General features: G+C 44.9%; 1 protein-coding gene across 2 annotated transcripts in view; it reads left to right on the forward strand.

Moving 5' to 3' along the window:
- The window catches only part of fam184ab (family with sequence similarity 184 member Ab), a 207,478-nt gene that overhangs the window by 144,370 nt on the left and 43,273 nt on the right, over positions 1 to 19,835 (forward strand). For both annotated transcript variants that reach the window (XM_061746559.1, XM_061746560.1), the window contains exons 13-14: positions 3,611 to 3,761; positions 6,024 to 6,236. In XM_061746559.1, the coding sequence (XP_061602543.1) occupies positions 3,611 to 3,761; positions 6,024 to 6,236 (364 nt within the window). The remainder of the gene's footprint in view (positions 1 to 3,610; positions 3,762 to 6,023; positions 6,237 to 19,835) is intronic.

A 19,835-nucleotide genomic window follows, 5' to 3' on the forward strand; every position in this document is an offset into this window, starting at 1 on the left:
CGGACTGACCTGGAACTGAAGGAGGCCCAGCTGCTGTGATGCATCCCCTCATCCACACGGAAATGAGGAGAGCAGGGGGGGGAGAGAGAGAGAGAGAGAGAGAGAGAGAGAGAGAGAGAGAGAGAGAGAGAGAGAGAGAGAGAGAGAGAGAGAGAGAGAGAGAGAGAGAGAGAGAGAGAGAGAGAGAGAGAGAGAGAGAGAGAGAGAGAGAGTGAGAGAGTGTGTGTGTGTGACATTATATTTTAACGCTCGTGTAAATACATTTTGATTCATTTGAATGAGAGAAGTTGTTTGTGTTTATTTTATAATGTATTTATATATTTATTTTATATTTTATTCTTAAATCGATTTTTTGAATTCTAAATCGATTCTCATATTAATTCCTAAAAATGGATTCGTATGTCTAAAGATCGTTTTTTTTCATTAATACATTTTCACCCGGTGAACTTTAATTCCAATAGTCAGGTCAGTTAATTCACGCATGCGCGTGGTATGAAACTATCAAACAATGAACATGGCGTTGAAGAGTAGAGGTAGTATTAACAAAGCGCTGGTTTTGAAAACTCCCGAAAGGCTTAAATCTCTTATCTGGTGCCATTTCAGGTTCAGAAATGACAGCAAGAAAGTTGAGCTGGACAAAAGCAAAGTGATTTGCAAGGCATGCCAAATGGAAGTGAAGTATTGCGGTAATACAATGAATCTCAGGAACCATATGTTGCGATATCGCCAAGATCTCCTTTCCAAGCCGTCACCGGACCACAAAGGATTACTACCAGCCAATTCTACATGTTCACAAATGTGTTTGAAATTCATGGAAACCTTACAACCTTTTAACGTTGTAAAACTTCGTTTGTAACCTTGTTGTAACACTATCATTACCTGTCTAGTCACACCGTGCATCTGTGGGTCATTGAGCCCGATGGCTGACGATCAGTTGTTTTGGTCTCGTGTTACTTTGAAACCCTCTTTTTCTTTTCCGAAATGAACGAAAGTGCGCAGTGATTCGTCAAAGTGCTCAAAGATGCACCTGTTGTCGATGTTGTGGTTTTTAATATGTTGTCAGTCAGGACTACTGAGTGCAGTTTAAAACGTGCACATAAACATGAAAAGAATACATCATTTTAGCTTGTGTCACCATAAATTTGGTCATTTGACCTCCAAGTGCCTCTCACATGAAATTAGGGGGAGTTCCAGCAGCTGGGAAGGTGGCAAGGATTCACCTGCTGCTTGAAGCTCCGCACCGTTGAGATAAACATCGAGTTGAAGTGTACGGAGAATTTGCAGAAGTGTTGACAAGATGTTCAAACGTGGATGGAGCTGAACTTCCTCCACTTAAATTAAAATAAGAGAGGCCTTTGTGTTTGAGAAAACTGTGCTGCTGACAGGATGCAGCAGTGCTGTTGCCCCTTTGGATTCCTCTAACTACTTTTAATGGGAATCTTGGTGTTATTTTGGGGAGTTTGATAGACAGGTCAGTGCAGTGGTCCAGTCTAGTTTTTATCATCTGAGGCTAATTAGTAATGTTACGCCTCATCTTCCCCATGATGCCCTGGAAAGGGTCATTCATGCTTTTATCTTTTCTAGACTGGACTACTGCAACTCCCTTTATAGTGGGATTGACCAGTCTCTCCTCCGCCGTCTCCAGCTGGTCCAAAGTGCTGCTACTAACAAAGACAGTGTGAGCATATTACCCCAATATTGCGCTCTCTTCACTGGCTGCCTGTGTCTTACAGAATTGTTTTTAAAATGTTACCCTTATTTTTCAAATGTTTATATGGTCTGAAACCTCCTTATCTTTCTGAGCTCCTACATAGTTATCGTCCCTGTAGAGCCCTGAGATCTGAAGATCTAATGTTGCTAGTATACCTGGGACGCACCGCGTGACACGTGGAGATGGAGCTTTTTCAGTTGCAGTTATTTCTTTGAGGTCTGCTGAACTCTGAATGAAATTAAATCCCCTTTAACTCATCTTTTTACACTGCTTTCAACCCCAGAAAACATGATCAGTAGGCCAGCCCAGTCTTAGGCCTTTTATTATTTATTTCATTCTCACTGCTTACTACTTTATGGTATATTTTGCTGTATTTTCATTCCCCTTTAGAGCACTCTGGTTGCCTTGAGGGATGTCAAAGTGCTTTATAAAGTTTTGATGCATTTTTTTCTCTTGATTATTATGATTAATGGGGTTCTTCGTGAGATTAAGTCTTTTTAAGAACAGCAGTAAACATATATATTTATGCAACAAAACTATCAACCATCGTCGACTTACTCTTGTTTTCTAAAACTCACCATTATTTATAACTACATGCAGTTTGTTGAGATACATGTGAACTTCCTTCGCCACCGACTGTGTCCTCTGTGATAAGTACAATCCAGGATTAGCTTGTAGAAACAGCTTTAGCAGGAATCATTTATTTCACTATCGAGGGATTTGACCCACTCTTCCTTAACCTTCTTAGAAGTTTGTCGGCATTTATTTATGCATTCTCCTGAAGTCTCATCAGCAGCATTTCAGTCAGGTTGATTTCGCTGCAAAACTGGGGTTTTTTGTCAAAAAGACTTACTGCTGTTCCTGGGGTCACGTTCTTAATGACACTTGGCCTCACGTTTGACTCATGCATGCTTTTAAGTTGATGTTTGACCCTGACTGCAAAGTGTCCAGGTTCTGCAGCTGTGAAAAAAGAAAAATCCCTCCACCTCGGTGTCATTTTGCCCATTGTTCTTGAGAGTATTGTGTTCACATTAGAGATGTAACGGTCCAGGGTGTTACAGTACGGTACGGTGTTAGTACAGTATACAACGGTATTTCACTGGGACAGTTTTTTTTTTTTCACAGATTTATTTTGGTACTAGGGGCCATGACATGACCAGCAAAACCAGCATGACCAGATCAGTATCAAATTAATATACCGTATTTTCCGCACTATAAGGCGCACCTAAAAGCCTTTAATTTTCTCAAAAACCGGCAGTGCGCCTTATAATGCAGTGCACCTTATATATGATCATTACGGTCATTTCTGTTACTGTAGTCAGGGGGATTGTGGGTAATGTAGTTGGTGTCGCCGAACAAATGGCGCTAAAAACGCCAAGAATCGTCACAGACGTTCAAGACAACAGCAGCGACGCTGACTCGCATAATGGCGACTTTGACGAGACGGAGCAAAGCTGGTTTTTATTTTGTTAATAAAGTTTGACATACGGTACTTTTCTTCTTGTTTTTTTTTTTTGCATTTGCTGTAGGATTTTGTAGCATTTTCTGTAGCGCAGCTCCATCAGGTAGATATGTACCTCAACCCCAGCCACTATAGTATGGTATTTTACCATATATTTAGTGCGCCTTATAATGCGGTGCGTCTTATAGTGCGGGAAATACGGTACTTGCTTTATGTAAAGTAATACAACCTATATTTGGTTTATGCTTAAGTGTCAGCTAAATGTAATTATTTATATTCAGTCACTAAAGTCTCTCTCTCTTTCTCTCTTTCTGATGATGTCAGAAGTGGGACCTCTTGCATTCCTCAGTTGTAAATTATAAGTCTTTTCTTCATAGATGTCATAATGAACTAAAGCACTGATGCAAATGTGTGTTGTTGTTTTTTTGGCACTGTAGGCAGGAATGTAAGAAGCTACGTGAGGAACTGAGAGAGGAGCATGAAGAAGACAAGGCTTCAGCACTTGCCCAGTTGGCGCAGAGCAAGGAGCATGAGCTGAGCAGCGCCAGGGAGAGCTGGCAGAGGAAAGTGGAGGACCTGCTGGAACAGGTGCGGCTGAGCAGCGGGAGCTCCTACATGCTGATCCATGCTGGCCGTGCCCTTCCCTTGTTTTTATCATCTTTCTTTCTTTTTTTAAGTATGTGGAACCCAGCAAAACAGCAGAAAGTTAGTTGAAGGAAGTCAAGAAAAACTAACTATTGGAAATGAAATTAAAGTTCCAAAGAAAGAAGGATGATGCTTATTAGTGCTGGATGTATTGAGGACCATTAACTGAGTAACATGTTAGGTTTATTAAAAAAATAAATTAGAGCTTATAATTTGGTCATCGATTTAAACACCCAGTGTACAGCTTGTAGTTTAATGTGTCTAATTATACTAGTAGAGAAAAAAATCAATAGCCTGGAGGAGCAGATACTTTGTGAGCTCATGTTTTGCCTGTAGGACTGTCTGTCTTTGCCAGACTGATTTATTTCTTCCTTACTTTGGCACACAAACTCGATCACACGCTCATTAACATGTGCTGTATAACACGTACCAGAGCGGCGGCTGTCGTTGATCACTGCGCAGCGATATTATTGATGCATGACCAATCTGCAGAGGGGACATCATACACAATCAATGGCCTTATTTAAGTTTACTTTTCTAGGTCCATCACCAACTTGATTTCAGCTTATTTGTGCTGTCAGTGATTGATGGGTCTGCCTCACACCCCACAGCCAGCTAAACCATGTTTTATTTAATTTAATGACAAATCAGATCAGCAGTCAGTCTCTGGATAGATACAGAACACACACACACACACACACTCAAACAGCCTGTATGTGAACGGCTGTCAGCGCCAGTGGTGTTAGTGATGCTTTGGTGCATGAGCTAATATGATTTAAAGAAGAAATCTAATTCTCACTTAGTGAGTAGAGCTTGGAGAGGGGTCAGCAGAGTCCGCGTTAGTAGATAAAAGCAATGGAGCAGAGCCCACGGAGAGCTTTCACGTCTTCAGAGGTCTGATAAGGACTCTGTAGTCTACCTGACAGCACCTGGGTTCACAGAGAAAAGACTAAGTAATAGACTCAGGTAGGTAATAACACAAGTGTAAAAAAAAACATTAAAAATTCCAGAGCAAGACTAAAGCCCTGTGGAAAATGTGCCGCTTCTGTGACGTAAAACTGCTGTTTTTGTTCGAGTAAGTAAGTAACGTTTTATTTATATAGCACTTTTCAAGATGCAAATCACAAAGTGCTTCACAATAAAACACAGGACAAGTCATAAAATATAAAAACTAAGCAAAAGCAAGTTTAGAAAGATGCAATTGAACTGCTTTTTACAAGAGATCAGAGTCTACAAATCTCAGGCTGAGAGGGCGGGAGCCACTATTGCAATCGTTTGCTTCCTAGTGAGTCCCCTGGTCCCCTGATCTCAGGTCCTGCTGGGGACGGAAGTCTGCAGAAGGTCTCTACTATACGCTGGTTCCTTATCATTCAAAGCTCTAAATGTTAAAACCAGAGTTTTAAAATGCACTCTGAAGTGAGTGGGGAGCCAGTGCCGCTGGATTAGTAACGGGTGACATGTGAAGATTTTATTATGTTGTTTCATGATTGTGTTATTCTTCAACAAAGAATCTTTCCTGTACTGTTCAAGTGTGAAGTTGCAAAAATGATCTGAAGATACTGCACAACATCTCGAGTGAGGTGTCAAAGTATTAATGAATGATTAATGAAGGACTCAGAGTTGGATAATGCACTTCTCGTTGCTCCCTGTTTATTGTTGCTCCAGCAAACTTTAACACTTGCCAAAGCAAGCAAGGTTAGTAGCCCAGGGCAAGAGCACGTTTACATCCTGCCAACAAGAGTCTCTGTCCCCAGACAGAGCCCATCTTTACGCTGGCACTTGTTGACCACTTGAAACCAAAGTGTGGTTTGCTAAATAGATGTAAGGGAACGTTCACTAAAGTAATATTTACATTTAATATTTGCAGTTTTTCCAAAGCAGGTATTACAAGGTTACTTCAGCATTACTGTCTAGACAGTCTGATTCGTGAGTCATACTGCTTCTTCCCCACATGTATTTTAGTGCTTCAATTATGGTATTCCAGCATTACTTTATTGTGTATTGCTGGTTATTTTAGTTAAACTGATTACCTCCTCTGCTTTGTACTTCAACAACCTGCTGCTCCCTGGAGAAAGCCTGAACTTAGACTTGTCATTCATCCTTTTTACCTTTGTGTTCTGCTCGTCTACCTGCAACACCTTCCAACCGCCCCACTGACAAATCATCAGTTTTCCCTTCGGTATTGTTTCCCCTGGCCCTGGTTAGATATCCCTGCTGAAGCAGAGTCTGGAGATGCAGCTGTCCCAGTCGCAGTCGTCCTTGCAGCAGCTACAACACCAGTTCAGCCAGGAGCGGGAACACCTGAGGATGCAGCTGGACGAGCTGCAGACGGAGCACCAGAGGCGACAGCAGCGCCTGCAGGACGCCCACTGCTGTGCCGTGCAGGACATGGAGCACGCCAGGCAACGTGACCTGAAGGTACAGTAGGTGCTGGCCACCTGCACAAACACACAAATATGCTTGCAAACATTGCAACCTAAAGATTATAAAAAAAAAATGTTTAATGCCCTAATGCCTTGTGGATAGTTGTTGCTCTGCAAATACAAGTAAATCCTAACCTGCAGGGTTTTTCATCAAAATGCATTATGTGTATCCTTGAGGCCAAATATTTCCCGCGTTATGAATTCACTGAAGTATTTTTAATCATGCATTCACGGCAGCATTCTTCTCCCTGAATATCTCATTAGTCATCACAGTGGCGTTGGTGTTAGGACTACTGTCACCTTTATTTTCCCATCCATCATGGTACACTGACTGTACCATGGTGTTGTGATCAAAAAACGATTTTCCTGTCCCATAACGGGCCGTTTTAAAGTTAGAAATAATTTACACATTTCCTAATCAGGCTGTGTCCACTTGAGTCCATTTTCATTTTGGAATAAAAATGATCTTCATTAGCATTTCCACACTGTGTTGGAACCATAAATGTGTATCGCAGAGCCATCCCTGCTGGCTGGGCCTGTGTGAATAAGTGAAATAAGGCCAACGACTCCCCTAGAACTCATCTATGTCCCAGATTGCTCTTATAATGCCTTTCCTGCATATGTAGGTAGGTGCTTTATTTTTAAATGCTGTCTCTGGCTGCAGATATCACAGAAATGGAGCAGCATCCCCATGTTGTACTTTGTTGTGACGGCGCATCTGTGTGTTTCTTCCAATCATGGTCACATGACATAGCCTTGGTGGATCGGGGACATGTATATTTAGTTCCCTAGAAAGGAAAATCATGAAATGAACTGCAGCTATGTCACTGCTTCCAAATGTTTTTGGTCACGTTCGTCCATGTCAGACCACAAACTGAAACACAAACATGTTCTGTTTTCCAGGGTGGATTTTGCAGTAGCAGCTTGGATGTAAACATGCTAATTTTTACTAAAAAGTTGAACACTTCAGCATATAGATCTATGAGGATCGACTTATTTTTGCTGCTGGGCTTTGAGCCAGGACTTGAAGCAGATTGTATTCGGTCCTACAGACATCAGAGGTCTGGTGTTAGTGGGTGTTAGTGGGTGTCAGTGGGGTGTTTAGTGATGAGCTGTAGGGAGCTGACTTTGGTACTTCAGACCCACATTTAGAAGAGTCAGTCCACAGAGAAGGGACTGCAGTCTTTGACAAACTGCCCTTTTCCAGATGGGACTGTGGCACTTTCATTTGCATCTCCTTTTTTCTAAGGATCCGAGGTGGAACGGGGTTAAAGTCGTTGTCAGTGGAGGTGGTCACAGTTGAATCCACTTCAGCGCATGAGGGGGAGCTGGCACACACAACGTTCTTGATCAAATCTCATCGTTCAGTCTACAGCACTTGGATGGCATTTTATTTTGCTGCCCACATTTTGCTCAGCAGGAATGAGCCAAGGTGCACAAACTAAGCAAGACAAGTGAGTAGAGGGCAATTTCTGTGTTAAAACGGGTTTGCGGCTCGGAGTACAAGTGAGCCCGAAGCTGATCTAGCCCCAGATGTATCGGGGTGTCTGTGTCAGCATTTAGTCGGATGCTAAAAGTTTTTAGGACTTGAGTTTAAACAAGCAGCACATGCTTTAAAAAAAAAAAGAGTTTATTTTTATAAAACATTCATATTTGTTAGGTCAAAGTATTATTTTCACACTTTTTTTTCTTTTAATTGTAAAAATACAAGTAGGTGCAACCCGTTTACAGGAAAATCATTTAAAAAGGAAACATTTTTTGAGTGTGTTTTCATCTCAGTATAAAAATGACAATTTGTCATCCTTGCCAATTAATCAAATTGATCAGTTCAATTTGATTAATGCATGAATCGGAATACATTTTGAACTTTTACCTCACTTTTTGAAGTGCAAAACAAATCACTTTTTTGAAAGTGCTGCGTTCAACCACTATAAAAAAGATTAATGAATAAAAAAAAAGTTTCAGTCGAAAAAACAAATTATTCACCAAATGGAAGCCATTTGTTGCTTTAAAGACCACGTGAGCAATGAGCGCTGGCATGTCTGTCATCTTCTCTGCCAGTTAGAAAACTCCTCAAGAGAACTTATCCTTGACATTTTCTTCCACTGGAGCGACGTCGGAGTCAAGGTTAGACGGGGGGTGACGCATCACCACTCCAGTCACTCCTCCTGACAGCAGACAGCTTCTGCATCAGGCAGCCTTAGCCATAGCTCTGCGTTTCCTCCGTATAATGTCGAAATATGCATGCGCAAACGCAAGATACCCTCTACTCAAGATGCCAAGAAAATGTTCTTCAATGCTAATCCTTCCATTTCACAGTCAAGGTCAATTTGGATCAACTATAAATCACAATTCCAAATCCCCTTTTGCTCTTGGATGATGTAATTGTATTAATGCTTCAGGGAGAGTGGATGTCAGAGAACAGTGTCCTTATTGTATTTTTCTTGAGTCGAAATATGAATAAGGCTGAGTGTGTGTTGAGAAAAGGATAGCTCCTCTGAGTCACGAGCTTTTATGGAATCGACAGTCTTTATTATTCTCACAAGAACTAAAGTGAATGCTATAAGAAACGTGCCGTCTGATAGGAGAACACACAGTAGATGGTGCATATTCACGTTGTACTTTTTACTGCTCAGAGTATTCTTTCTTCATCACAGTCTTAGTTAATACGCAGTGAAACCAAGTGTTAAAAGCTTTACTGAGAGCTTTTACGGTGAGGGGGTGTTTATATTTCAGTTAGCAGTGGAGGGAGAGAAAACTCAATTATCCAGAGTGGAGCTGTTTGAAGGATGATTTGTGTATGTGTGTTTGGATGGATGAGGGAGCTGCATTCATATTGTCTGCTGTTATCTCTTCACAGTTCACAGGAAGTTATTTCCAGGGAGTAATGAAATTGTCTCAAATTCCTGCAATACAAGCACACAAGCATTTGCATAACCAGATTTAGTTCCCACACTTTCTGCCACGAAAGGCTACAGATCGAAACGGCTGCCGTGCAAGAAACAAGTGAAAGCTAGCCTTTTATATTTTTTATTTTGACTGTTTTGCTGGTGTGTTTGTGACTATCAGCTTTGAATTTAAGCCTGGTTACCGCTTTAAGTTCAGACTGCTTTTCTCTGATATCAGCCTAGTTTCATACAAAAAAAACAACCATCCACACAAAAACAATCGAGAACTGTATTTCCAAAGAAAGTAAATAATTATTAGGCAAGACAATGTGAAGAAACTGAACAAAGTAAATCAAAAATGTCCAAACAAAATCTTCACAACTGAAATGATAAATCCATGTACATTTGTTTACCTCTTTTTCAAAGCCCTTTCCAATCCCTCTATAAAGTCCAAAAATAAAAGATTGTGTCCCTGAACTCAGTCCAATGAAAAGTAAACAGTGTACTGCGAAAAAAAATCAATTCCCAACCACAAAATAATATAACGCAAACTGGAAATCACTCACCGTGGTGAATGAGGAAACTTTGACTGGCATTGGTTACTTTCCAGTTCATCAAAAAATAATAACCAGAAAAAGATACAGGGTCATCCGCATTGGTCTTGAAAAATCTCTTTTTCAAACGGTGGTGGCTTTCCTGAAATGAAACTGCTCCTCCACAGGCTTCATCCCTGGCTTCTCCTCCAAAACAAACATTTTCCCAATTTCCTACATGTTTTTTAGCTCCTCACCTGTGTGGGAGGCCCATGTGACAGGAAAGAGGAACATGACGTCACCCTTCAACATAAAATTAATGTCATATCATATTATCACTTGCTGAAATAAAAGTATTTTTTTAATTATTTTGGAGCACACTTATATTGACACAGAATTATTGACATTTTTGTGGCTTTGCCATGTGTTAATGAGGAGTATTGTTCTACAAGGACAGAAACACAATATATTAGTATATTAAAACACGCTAATATGCTAAATGTACTCCACTTGGGTCCAGCTTGAAATACAGTCCTGCTCTGTGCTCTGTAGTTTTTGTATCTCCAACTTTTATTTGCTTTTCATTCACCAAAGTGTCATTTTGGTAAGCTTGTGCAGTGTCAAGGTATCTATTTAGGTGCAAATTTTTCTTCTCCAGAATAATAAAACCTTCTTAATGAGGTTTAAGTTTGGACTTTGGTGGCCAATTTATGTATAAAAATGATGTTCTCTCCGTCCTGTCACACAGCTCATTAAAGCTGGGACTGATGTGCCGTCATTACACATCGGTATCTTGTGTGTAAGTGCTGAGACCGATTGGAGGGGGGGGGTTAACACTGGTCACTGTTACACCTTTAAACCTGCCACAACAGTAGTCACACAGCTGGATCAACACATGTGTGTGAGGCTGAGCTGGCATGGCCAAACACACTACTCTGGCCAATGATGCTCCTATGAAGATGATGCTGCAAAACTGACATGCTGTGTGCAAAGTAGACATGTTGCAGGCCTGTCCTGCTTTATGTGGGTCCATGTGAATTATCAAAGAGGAGGAGTGGCAGCTGAACAAGGATGTCTTTTCCTACTGGGTAAAACGGGCCCAGTCCTGCAGCCTGGCATCTTCAGGTTCTGCGTTGCTCTTTTTAGCTACTTGGTTGTTTGCCTCACCATCTCTTCATGGACTCCATTTGCTTGCTAGACTGCAAGGTATTTTTAACTGTCCTTATTGCCTTCAGGTTCAGTCATCTTAGCTATGATTGTGTTGCTATACTTTGACTCCACTGAACCACATTCATGTAGTCCAATTGGCATTACATTGTTGTTTCTGTATATTTTATTAGGGTGGCTCAGTGAAACGATATCTTGCTTAGTTTTGGTATACAGCTCGACGTCATCCATGTAGAGGAGGTGGCTGATGGTTGTTTGTTGGAGCCGGTCTCTGTGGCGATTCGTCTGCAGCTGTCCAAGCCTACGCAGGACAGCAGTGGGACCAGACGAGCTCCTTGGTTGGGTATTTGTGAAATTGGCTTGGAAATAACCAACAGAATTGTCTTCCAAAGTCTAATTAGTTCTTGGTGAAGGCTTTTAATGCCAAATTGAAGTTATTCCCACCATTCAAGCAGTGCTGCATGAAGTTTTAGGCTGCCTTAGTTGATCCGGGACATTCACAGATCGTCTTTTGGATGCAGTCTTGTCAACTATTCTGTCAACCAGTAGATTTTGCTTGGCTCCTCTTGTGTTACTTCATTTAATTCTCTGCCTGGCCGTGTTTGTGTATTAAGCCATGTCCCTGCTGATCTTGGCGCATATCAACCGTGCTTCTCTCCTGAACCAACCCCTCCTGTTCTGAGACTAGAAATCCTCCGAAAGGTTTAAACAAACATGTTTTGAAAGATCTCACAACTAATCCAGTTAGTTCCCAAAGAGGCGAAGGAATTTAACTGCACAAGTGTCATGGTTTCCCAGTGTAGTTTTTTAGTTTTACTCACTCCCCTGTTTTTCCAGATCCTGCCACCCTAATCAGCCAGAGATCCACTCATTCCCTTCACCTGTGCTTCCCCACCCAGCTCCACACCTGGTTTCCCTCATCAGCAGTTCCCCTCATATACCGGCCTTTTTCCACCTTCTAGTTTGCCAGATTGTCGTGTGTTTTTGCCTCGCTTTCCAGCCTGCATATCCTGTTTTGTTTTCTGCCTGCCTGCCTGTCTTTGAGCCTGCCTGATTCTTGGGGTATGGATTTTTGCCTGTCCGTTTTTCGTTTTGTTTGCCTGATCTGCCTGACTGCCCGGTTTGACCCCTGCCTGCCTTTTGACAAAGATTAAAGCCTCTTGGACTCTGATCCTGCCTGGTGTTGTGCATTTGGGTTCTCTGTCCTGTCTGAGCCGTGACAGTACAATCTGGCCAAGACTGAACCCAGCCAACATGGACCTACCACGTAAGGAAGAGGATTTGTGGGATTTTTTTTATGGGGACCGAGTGGCGTTCTACCACCGTATGGTGAAGGGGACAGAGACATGCCCCCAGTTCCAGCCTGTTGCTGTTCCCGAGGTGGCCCCGGACACACCCCAGTCTCTTCCCCCTTTCTGGGGAACACGCCTGGCTCTGGGTGGGCCCAGGAGCCTGCAGGCTCAGGGGAGGCAACGACGGCGTCGGCCCCAGCCCCAGCTTGTTCCTGCTCCCCGAGAATCGGCTGATAACATGCGCTGGGCCAAGGAGGAGTATTGGGACCCCTTTTGGGGAACACGCCTGGCTCTGGGTGGGCCCAGGAGCCTTCAGGGCAGGCAACGACGACGGCGTCAGCGCCAGCCCCAGCTTGTTCCGGCTCCTGCTCCTGCTCCGGCTCCTGCTCCTGCTCCGGCTCCTGTTCCAGCTGCTGCTCCGGCTCCTGTTCCAGCTCCTGTTCCAGCTCCTGTTCCGGCCCCCCGCATCCTGTCTGCTCCTGTTCCGGCCCCCCGCATCCTGTCTGCTCCTGTTCCGGCCCCCCGCATCCTGTCTGCTCCTGTTCCGGCCCCCCGCATCCTGTCTGCTCCTGTTCCGGCTCCCCGCATCCTGTCTGCCCCTGTTCCGGCTCCCCGCATCCTGTCTGCCCCTGTTCCGGCTCCCCGCATCCTGTCTGCCCCTGTTCCGGCTCCCCGCATCCTGTTTGCCCCGGTTCCGGCTCCCCGCATCCTGTCTGCCCCGGTTCCGGCTCCCCGCATCCTGTCTGCCCCGGTTCCGGCTCCCCGCATCCTGTCTGCTCCGGTTCCGGCTCCCCGCATCCTGTCTGCCCCGGTTCCGGCTCCCCGCATCCTGTCTGCCCCGGTTCCGGCCCCCCGCATCCTGTCTGCCCCGGTTCCGGCCCCCCGCATCCTGTCTGCCCCGGTTCCGGCCCCCCGCATCCTGTCTGCCCCGACTCCGGCTCCCCGCCTCCTGTCAGCCCCGACTCTTGTTCCTGAGGCGATCCTGGATGGATCTGCCGCAGTCCCAGACCGACCCCCTGACCAGCCTGCCGCAGTCCCAGACCGACCCCCTGACCAGTCTGCCGCAGTCCCAGACCGACCCCCTGACCAGTCTGCCGCAGTCCCAGACCGACCCCCTGACCAGTCTGCCGCAGTCCCAGACCGACCCCCTGACCAGCCTGCCGCAATCCCAGACCGACCCCCTGACCAGCCTGCCGCAGTCCCAGACCGACCCCCTGACCAGCCTGCCGCAATCCCAGACCGACCCCCTGACCAGCCTGCCGCAGTCCCAGACCGACCCCCTGACCAGCCTGCCGCAGTCCCAGACCGACCCCCTGACCAGCCTGCCGCAGTCCCAGACCGACCCCCTGACCAGCCTGCCGCAGTCCCAGACCGACCCTCTGACCAGCCTGCCGCAGTCCCAGACCGACCCCCGGATCCGCCTGCCAAGCCCCGAGACCGACCCCCGGATCCGCCTGCCAAGCCCCGAGACCGACCCCCTGACCCGCCTGCCAAGCCCCGAGACCGACCCCCTGACCCGCCTGCCAAGCCCCGAGACCGACCCCCTGACCCGCCTGCCAAGCCCCGAGACCGACCCCCTGACCCGCCTGCCAAGCCCCGAGACCGACCCCCTGACCCGCCTGCCAAGCCCCGAGACCGACCCCCGGACCAGCCTGCCAAGCCCCGAGACCGACCCCCTGACCCGCCTGCCAAGCCCCCAGACCGACCCCCTGACCCGCCTGCCAAGCCCCCAGACCGACCCCCTGACCCGCCTGCCAAGCCCCCAGACCGACCCCCTGACCCGCCTGCCAAGCCCCCAGACCGACCCCCTGACCCGCCTGCCAAGCCCCGAGACCGACCCCCGGACCAGCCTGCCAAGCCCCGAGACCGACCCCCGGATCCGCCTGCCAAGCCCCGAGACCGACCCCCGGATCCGCCTGTTACGCCCCAAGGGCGACCCCCCGAACTGCCTCACCGGTCTGCCCGGCACCGAGGACGGGCCCCGGAGCTTTGGCCGTTTGTTGGCCGGGACCCTCCTCCGGACCCCCTACTCCCGCCCTGGGGGGGGGGGGTTTGGGACATCTGGAATCTGTCCCTTGAGGGGGGGGTTCTGTCATGGTTTCCCAGTGTAGTTTTTTAGTTTTACTCACTCCCCTGTTTTTCCAGATCCTGCCACCCTAATCAGCCAGAGATCCACTCATTCCCTTCACCTGTGCTTCCCCACCCAGCTCCACACCTGGTTTCCCTCATCAGCAGTTCCCCTCATATACCGGCCTTTTTCCACCTTCTAGTTTGCCAGATTGTCGTGTGTTTTTGCCTCGCTTTCCAGCCTGCATATCCTGTTTTGTTTTCTGCCTGCCTGCCTGTCTTTGAGCCTGCCTGATTCTTGGGGTATGGATTTTTGCCTGTCCGTTTTTCGTTTTGTTTGCCTGATCTGCCTGACTGCCCGGTTTGACCCCTGCCTGCCTTTTGACAAAGATTAAAGCCTCTTGGACTCTGATCCTGCCTGGTGTTGTGCATTTGGGTTCTCTGTCCTGTCTGAGCCGTGACAACAAGACTGTGTTGGCAAAGATATTTGGAGAATCTTATTAAATGCAAAAGATGACATTGAAAACCAATAATTAATATAGCATGTGGTCTTCAGGTCCTTTAAAAGTTCTGTTATGGAAATGACTTTTATGTATCTATTTATTCAGACTGTTCTGTACTGCCAGGATCAAATAAATGCTTAATGCATATTTCTCTTCCCTCCAGGATTATGACTTTTATGATCCTTCTAATTGAATTTTCATCTGATCACACATTCAGAAATTTGTGCATAATTTGGGTTTTGATCAAATACTTTCTAGTCTAATTGTTGAGTGTGTTTTTTGTTAATTTGCAAAGTTCTGAATGCCCACGTCAGGAGCACAGACAACCTATAAATCATAAGCTATGTGTGCATTTTTAGCAACTAACTCAACGCAGTGCTGGGATCGAGATCAGAACCGCAAAACTGTACTTAGTTGTAGCAAGCTTTGTTCATGCCGTCCTCTCTGCTCAGATTTATTCAAGAAAGAAAGAAATAGATACCATTTGAAAATCTAAATGTTACACTGCAGCTGCTGGAGACTGAGAGCAAAAGAAGGGGCTTTCTACTGTACACCAGTTTGAACCTATTTGTAATTACTTTGGGTTAGTTTAGGCATTAAGATTCTGCTCTTGGGCTCAGAGCCATTAGCCTGTCCACCACCTGCCTAAGCCTGAAACCACATCTGAATAAACATCAGACCTGCTCTCGGGCCACAACACTTCAGATACTTTATCACCTCAAACTTTGTTGTTAAGTTGTCCTTGGAGTCGGGATTAAAACCTGCGATGACGCTGCTGGATCGTCCTGAGAGGCGCTGAAGGCCGGAGTCTCAGCTCTGGTCTTTGTATTCCATCTCTTCCACGTGCTCATCAGTATTACTTAAGTAAATATAGCCATGCACTAATAAACAGATGCCAACTGAGGATTGAGAACCTGGCCGTCCCCCACACGAGGAAGAAAGAAGAGGCAGTGAGTGTAACAGCATTAAAGTCAACTTTCAATTATAGGATTCACTCTGATTACGAGTGATTATTGTCCTCTCTTTAATTAAAGGAATAAGAGTTGACATAAAAGAACCAATGATCAATACCAGTGAAACACTCTGTCTTGCAGCATGACAGCGTTTGAACACACGTCTGCGGTGGTTCAGTTAGGTTGAGGATCAGCTGTGAACTCCTCTCAGGCCCTAAACATTTTGATGGTGGTATTTAAAACTGGAAAACTATTGCTAAATGTTATGCTAAAGGGAAACAATGGCCACCAGATTGAAAAAAATAAGGGTGAAGGAATGTGAAGCTTCGCCCTGCTGGTCCGTTCAGTTCAGTTGACTTCAAGTAAATTCAGCTCTACTTGATGTAGGATCGTACTGGGATTGCACTAGACTAGACTAGACTTCCTTGTTTCTGTGATTTTCTGCATTCTTCATGTTATTTCATTTCATTTCATTTGATTTTATTTGTTATAGAGGGACAATGTACATTAATGAACATTTAAAAAAATGTAAATGCACCCAATTGTAGCCAAAAGGCTCATTTCCATTGGCAGTCCCCCTGCCAGAAGGAACACAAGGCGTAATAGTAAAAGCAACAAAAATGACAGTAAAAACAAAGACATGTCATAGATACAATGTTTAGAAAGCAACATTACACATAACTCCTCCCCTCCCACACACACTCTATCCGATCCACTAGCAGTGACACGCTCTCAGCGCTAATCCAGACAAGTGATGTATATTTCACTGTCTTACAGAGGTACTGTAGCTCGGGCTGATTGCAGCTACTAACATGGAAGCCGAGGCCAGCTATGTCTCTGCATAAGTCTAATTGCTGAGTTTGTTTATATCTCTTTATAAAAAAGGTGAATCCCTTGTGATAGTCTGGTTATTTTGTGATCATGAGGAAACACGATTTGACTGTCACATTCTGTTTATAGGTTTTCCCAACGTCTGACGCGTTCACATGATGGTGTCAGGTACACGCTTGGTATTTTGGCTCAGAATGTTTCCAACATGGCATCAAAGCAGAATCACACCAACGTTTGGTTATATTTCATGAAAAAGGACAATACTGGGGCCAGGTGCAAACCGTAGATGTGAACCATATATATCAATGGACGAAGCATTCGGTCACATGACACTTTGGTTTCTGAAGACCAGTTATGAAGCCCATTTTCCTTCGTACAGAGCGCAGCCATGTCACTCACCAAGCCCTCAGGATAAATCATACATAGCTTTGCTCCCAGCTCCTTCAGCCCAACCCGAAATATCTGCAGAGCTGCCCTCAGACTTTTACATTGGGATACGCCTTTCCATATGGACTCCACGGTGAAATCAAAAGTGACTGTCGCATTTAACCGACACTGGGTTTGTACAAACGGATTGTTGCTTCGCAAAGGGCGGTAGCTCGAAGATCACAAATAGGGAAGTGATAACAGCGATCGGCTGAGCCACTTGCCAAACAATCATATTAGAAATAAATTAGAAATTAGAAAAAAAAATGGTGGGAGGGTGGGTTTTTTCTGAAGTCCACCGTCATCTCCACAGTCTTGAGCGGGTTCAGCTCCAGGTAAATTAGTTCCTCTTTTGCATCAGCTTTTTATTGAGAATTTTAGACAGATACTGATCGTTTGTACACAGTGTGTGTGGGAGGAAACAGACATCGGGGTTAAAAAGTAAATCATGACATTTTTAGTTAAAGAGGAACTGAGAATTTCCATGTCTGGTGGACAGAAGTTTACAGTTTTAAAAATGACAATGGTCTTGAACAGCTGCACCAGGCTAACCTTTAGTTAACCTTACAGTACCAAAGAATTCAACCAGTGTCAGTCCCTCATTAATATGAGGGAAATAATCAATGTTACTTTTGATGAAGATTTTTTTTAAATCTGTCTCTTAGATAGTGTCTCAGAGTTCTCCGTCTAGATAAAGGAGACAGACCCTCAAGTTCAAGTCCGTGATTTTTCAGCTGGACCTGACAATCGTGGCACTTTTACTGACGGACTCATGTGGTCAAAAAAGATAAATAAATGTGCTGTCCTGCCAGAACAAATGTCTTTGCAGGAAAACAACTGTCTATAGTAATATAATACAAATGTCAAAATGCAAATATGAAACCAATACATAAAGCGAGTTTATGAAGTCTGTGAAAGTAAAAGAAACATTTCTTGTTGTGCCATAAGAGTCAAATCCAACCAGGAGGCACGTCAAAACCAAGGCAGTCTGAATTAATGAGACACGAACAAATCAAAAGGGAAATTTATGGAGGCAGACAGTTCTATAAATCAGAGGGGGAAAAGAAACACCAAACAAACAGCGTAATAACCACAGAAAAAAGCACAATGTATTTATTATTCAGGAGGGAAATGAACGCTTGGGCATGGAAATAAAAATCGTGGTGCCAGGCTCACAGTTCTGGGTTTGAGGAGAATGATTGGAGCTCTTGAAAGAGCAGAAAGTAGCTGTCAGAGTAACCCACGCAAGCAGTTTGTTGTGACCCTAATATTAAACCTTTAAGTTGATGAATAATTAAGCACAGAATAATAAGTTACAGCTTATTCATTTTTCTTATTACTTTTTCTTTTTTTCTATGGAGCTTTTCAAAGCCTTTTTTTTGTTGTTGTTGTTTTAAATAGCATACTCATCAATTCATCACTCAGAATGTGAACCTGCTGCCTGCTGACTCATGGATATTCAAGAAACTTTATTCCACAAATCGTTCTCCAATGGCATTACACATTGGTGAATTAGTACGCTACAGATGTTGCCTGTAACCTTTAATTCATTTGATCTTTTGATAATCACTTTTGTAATGTCATTACACATTGCTATACATGGATTTTGTCTATGGATCTGCTATACAGTGATCAGCCACAAAAGGAGTGCTGGTTCAGTTATTAGAGAGTTATCAATAATTGCGTGATGACTTATCAAAATGAATCAATCAAAACGGGGCACCACCTGACTTTATCAGGAAATAATAACTAAACAGCAAAATCAGTCTCAATGTAGCTGTTATTGATACGTGCCAGCCTGTTGCCAGGGGTTACAGAACAACAGTGAAGGAAGGAGTCTGAGCAAAGACCTTTGCAACCAGCAGCCCTGACAAATATGTATAAAATAAACACAAACAACTTCTCTCTTTCAAATGAATCAGAATGTATTTACACAAGTGTTAAAAGATAGTGAAACAACACTTGGGATAAATTCCGATGCCTAAACTACACATAAACTACACATAAACAGGTCATGTGCTCTACCAATGAACAGGACAATGGCATGTGCAGTAACGTCGACCAAAAGGAAAATGGCAGACAATGTCACGTGACCAAAGACCTCAAGAGAGATAGCGGACGCATGCTTTTCAAAACTGCGGGGGAACGTTTCTTTAGCCAGTGGTAACTGAAAGAATCGGAGGCCTGATGGCCAGGATACTAACTTGTCTGTGTGGGTTAGTAGGGAGGGAAGGAAACTGGAGTGATCTCTCACCACCGTAACAATATAATAAACGCGTGACGGACCGTCGGCGCATTACACAGTGATAAGCAAACAATCAACAATCAACAATCAGCAACAATCAACGCTAACCGCTTTAAACTAACTCTGCCCAGACACAAGCCTCTTACTCTGAGATACCCTGGAGGGTGTCGGTGGCGTCCTGGTGGTTGTGGAACTCGTGGTTCTGGTCCCGGTCCACAGGTTGCTGATTTTTATGCTCAGCTGGCCCAGCTGTGAGCAATTCCCTTTTTCCTCTCTCTCTCTTCCTGTGTCTCTCGGAGACGGAGAATGCAGCCTCACTGGTAGCCGGTCTGTCCCCCTTTTCCTGGTCGTCGTAGCTTGGTCACGTCGTCTCGTTGTGCACAGGTCCCGGTTCCGCTGGTCGAAGCGTTGGAACATTTGCAGGTCACTCCGTTGTAACGCCCCTGGACGAAGGATGGGCTTTCACGAGCTCAGCTGGCAGGATGGCTCCTCGGCTGAGGCTCGTCACGCTGATCGGAGATGAGGTGCAGTCCTTGCAGAACGTAAGGACCGTGGACCTTTCCCCTGCGGTGAAGAAAGTCGGAGAGAGATTCTCTCAGTTACAGACCAGTGTTCCTTGGTGAGCAGCTGGATGGTTACGCTCCGCAGGGGGTCCTGGGCAAGAGCGGCTCTTTTCCCTGCTCTCCTCG

Source organism: Cololabis saira, chromosome 18, assembly GCF_033807715.1.
Source record: "Cololabis saira isolate AMF1-May2022 chromosome 18, fColSai1.1, whole genome shotgun sequence".
Taxonomy (NCBI): Eukaryota; Metazoa; Chordata; class Actinopteri; order Beloniformes; family Belonidae; genus Cololabis; species Cololabis saira.